The sequence below is a fragment of the Olea europaea genome, unplaced genomic scaffold (genome assembly GCF_002742605.1).
Source record: "Olea europaea var. sylvestris unplaced genomic scaffold, O_europaea_v1 scaffold18257, whole genome shotgun sequence".
NCBI lineage: Eukaryota > Viridiplantae > Streptophyta > Magnoliopsida > Lamiales > Oleaceae > Olea > Olea europaea.
In genome coordinates, this window is record NW_019236019.1 from 20558 (window position 1) to 22717 (window position 2160).

The window sequence follows — 2160 nt, forward strand, 5'->3', positions numbered from 1 at the left end:
ATCTTCCGTTTTTATCTTAGGACTTTTATTTTGTCCCCTTCATTGACAAAGTAGCGATTCTATTGACTTCTACATTTTTGGACGGTTAAGTGTCCATTTGGTCCGCCCAGAAAATTGTGAAATTTGGGACCCACAAAGGATAAATTAACCGTACAACTTCTCATTCATAAATAAGAATAGCATCTCAAATCACTATCAATGAAGTAGATTGATAGCTTCTGTACGCGGTTTTGTACACCATTTTCTAAACTGTGTATTTGACGGCCATACATGATACATGAACTTATAAGAACCCTACATGCATGTAATTTATTCAATCCCTTCATTCCAAGAAAGCATATCTACACACAAAATGGAAAAGGATAGTGTTGAAGGCACACATTATTGGGAAACTATGTTCCTCCAAGCTGATGAACTTGATAGGTACAATTTTCTCTTTTCTTAACGCAAGCATATGAATTCGAGTTTCGTGTTCAGTGATATGTGTAACCCTGAAACCCTAAACTCGAATTCTGTGTTTCTCGTGTTGGTTACTTGTTGGTATCTTAGAAGTATACTATAATGAGATTGATTTTACCTTTGCAGTAATTATTTGGGTGAAGCATTTTCTGCACACTATGATTTGAGCTCTCCTGTTGAAAAGCAGTCATCAATGACCACCAAAAACAATATTATTTCCGAGAGGAATAGAAGGAAGAAACTCACTGAAAAGTTATATGCACTGAGATCAGTGGTTCCCAACATTACAAAGGTGGTGCATTATACGTTCTATTTATCATTTTTTCAACCAGCAAAAAAAATGAAAAAGAAAAAAAAAGAAAAAGAAAAAAAAGAGCATGTTTAGGGGGAAAAAAGAACAGTTACTTAAACATATCTTTTAAAGCTTCAAGCTGTTTTTCTAAGCATAGAAGTTAACTTCACTTTTTCAGGCCTAGCCAAACGTGCTCTTACTGCTATATGTCTTGCTGCCTTTTCAGCCAGCCTATTTTTTGCTAATAATTTTGTCATTAGATGAAACTTATATTTCATTGAAAATAATTTATCTGATCAATTTGGTAAATGTTTCTGGAAAATCAGATGGATAAAGAATCCATAATCAGGGATGCCATGGAGTATATCAACAAATTACATGAAGAAGAGAAGAAAATTCAAGCCGAAATATCAGATATGGAATCTGCAGGAAGTTCATCAAAAAGTACAGTTTTTGAGTTTGATCAAGAGGAAATCTTTAAGTCAAAGAGAATAAGAACTGATCAGGAGCGTTTCCATAATTTCAGAGGGTCAAGATCATCTCCCATTGAAGTTATCCAGGTGGGCACCTCTCTTTCTTGTTGAACGTGTAAAGCACGTTCCACATCGTCCAGTTATAAATTACAAAAAAAGGGCAAACATTAGATTATCAAACAAATTTTACAAGGATGAGTTAGGTCAGATGGACTACAACAGAGCCACCTCACCTAGGAGTAGCTTAAGCAAATAAGCATTTATTTATTTATAAAGCTGTTTGTGTAGGGGAAATTGCCGAGTGCTGATGCGGTGGATTTTGATCGACTGTTTTAAATTTGTTTCAAATATTTGAATGGATGTCCATGCAAGTCTTAAAAGAATTGTCTTAGCCTCGTATTCACGGGATATGAAATGGACTATAGAAGTGATTTTTCAGGACCTTAGCCTTTTGAAGTGCCAATAGTTGTAGCCGTGGTAGGACTTTCATTCTTATTGCTCCAGATTTCAAGCTTTATGACCACTGTTTGAAATCGAAGGACTCACAAGTGCATAACTTTCATAAATACCTGATGGCACTGAAACTTGATCCAAAGACCTTATTTTCGTATTGATCTTGTGTGATTTAAGATCTTAAGCTATACTATATATTTATCTATTCAAATTTTATCTACTAACTTTCCTCTCCTCCACAAACTTTGATTAATTTGTCATTTTTATTAGTATTAATTCATGATTGGCAGTTAAGAGTATCCAGCATGGGAGAGAAGACAGTTATAATCAGCCTCACATGTAGCAAAAGAACAGATACAATGGTAAAGCTTAATGAAATGTTTGAATCTTTGAACCTAAAAATCGTTACTGCAAACATCACTGCTTTCTCTGATAGCATTTCGAAGACAATATTTATCCAGGTCATCTCTCTCTCTCTCTCTC

At 34.8% G+C, this 2160-nt stretch overlaps 1 protein-coding gene across 1 annotated transcript; it reads left to right on the forward strand.

The window, feature by feature from the left end:
* Positions 1 to 340: 340 nt before the first annotated feature.
* LOC111378511 (transcription factor bHLH35-like) lies at positions 341 to 2153 on the forward strand (the record flags this gene model as incomplete). Its single annotated transcript, XM_023001725.1, has 4 exons — positions 341 to 423; positions 586 to 751; positions 1078 to 1311; positions 1968 to 2153. Coding segments are annotated over exons 1-4 (657 nt in total), but the record flags the coding sequence as incomplete, so codon positions are not given.
* Between the last annotated feature and the right edge of the window lie 7 nt (positions 2154 to 2160).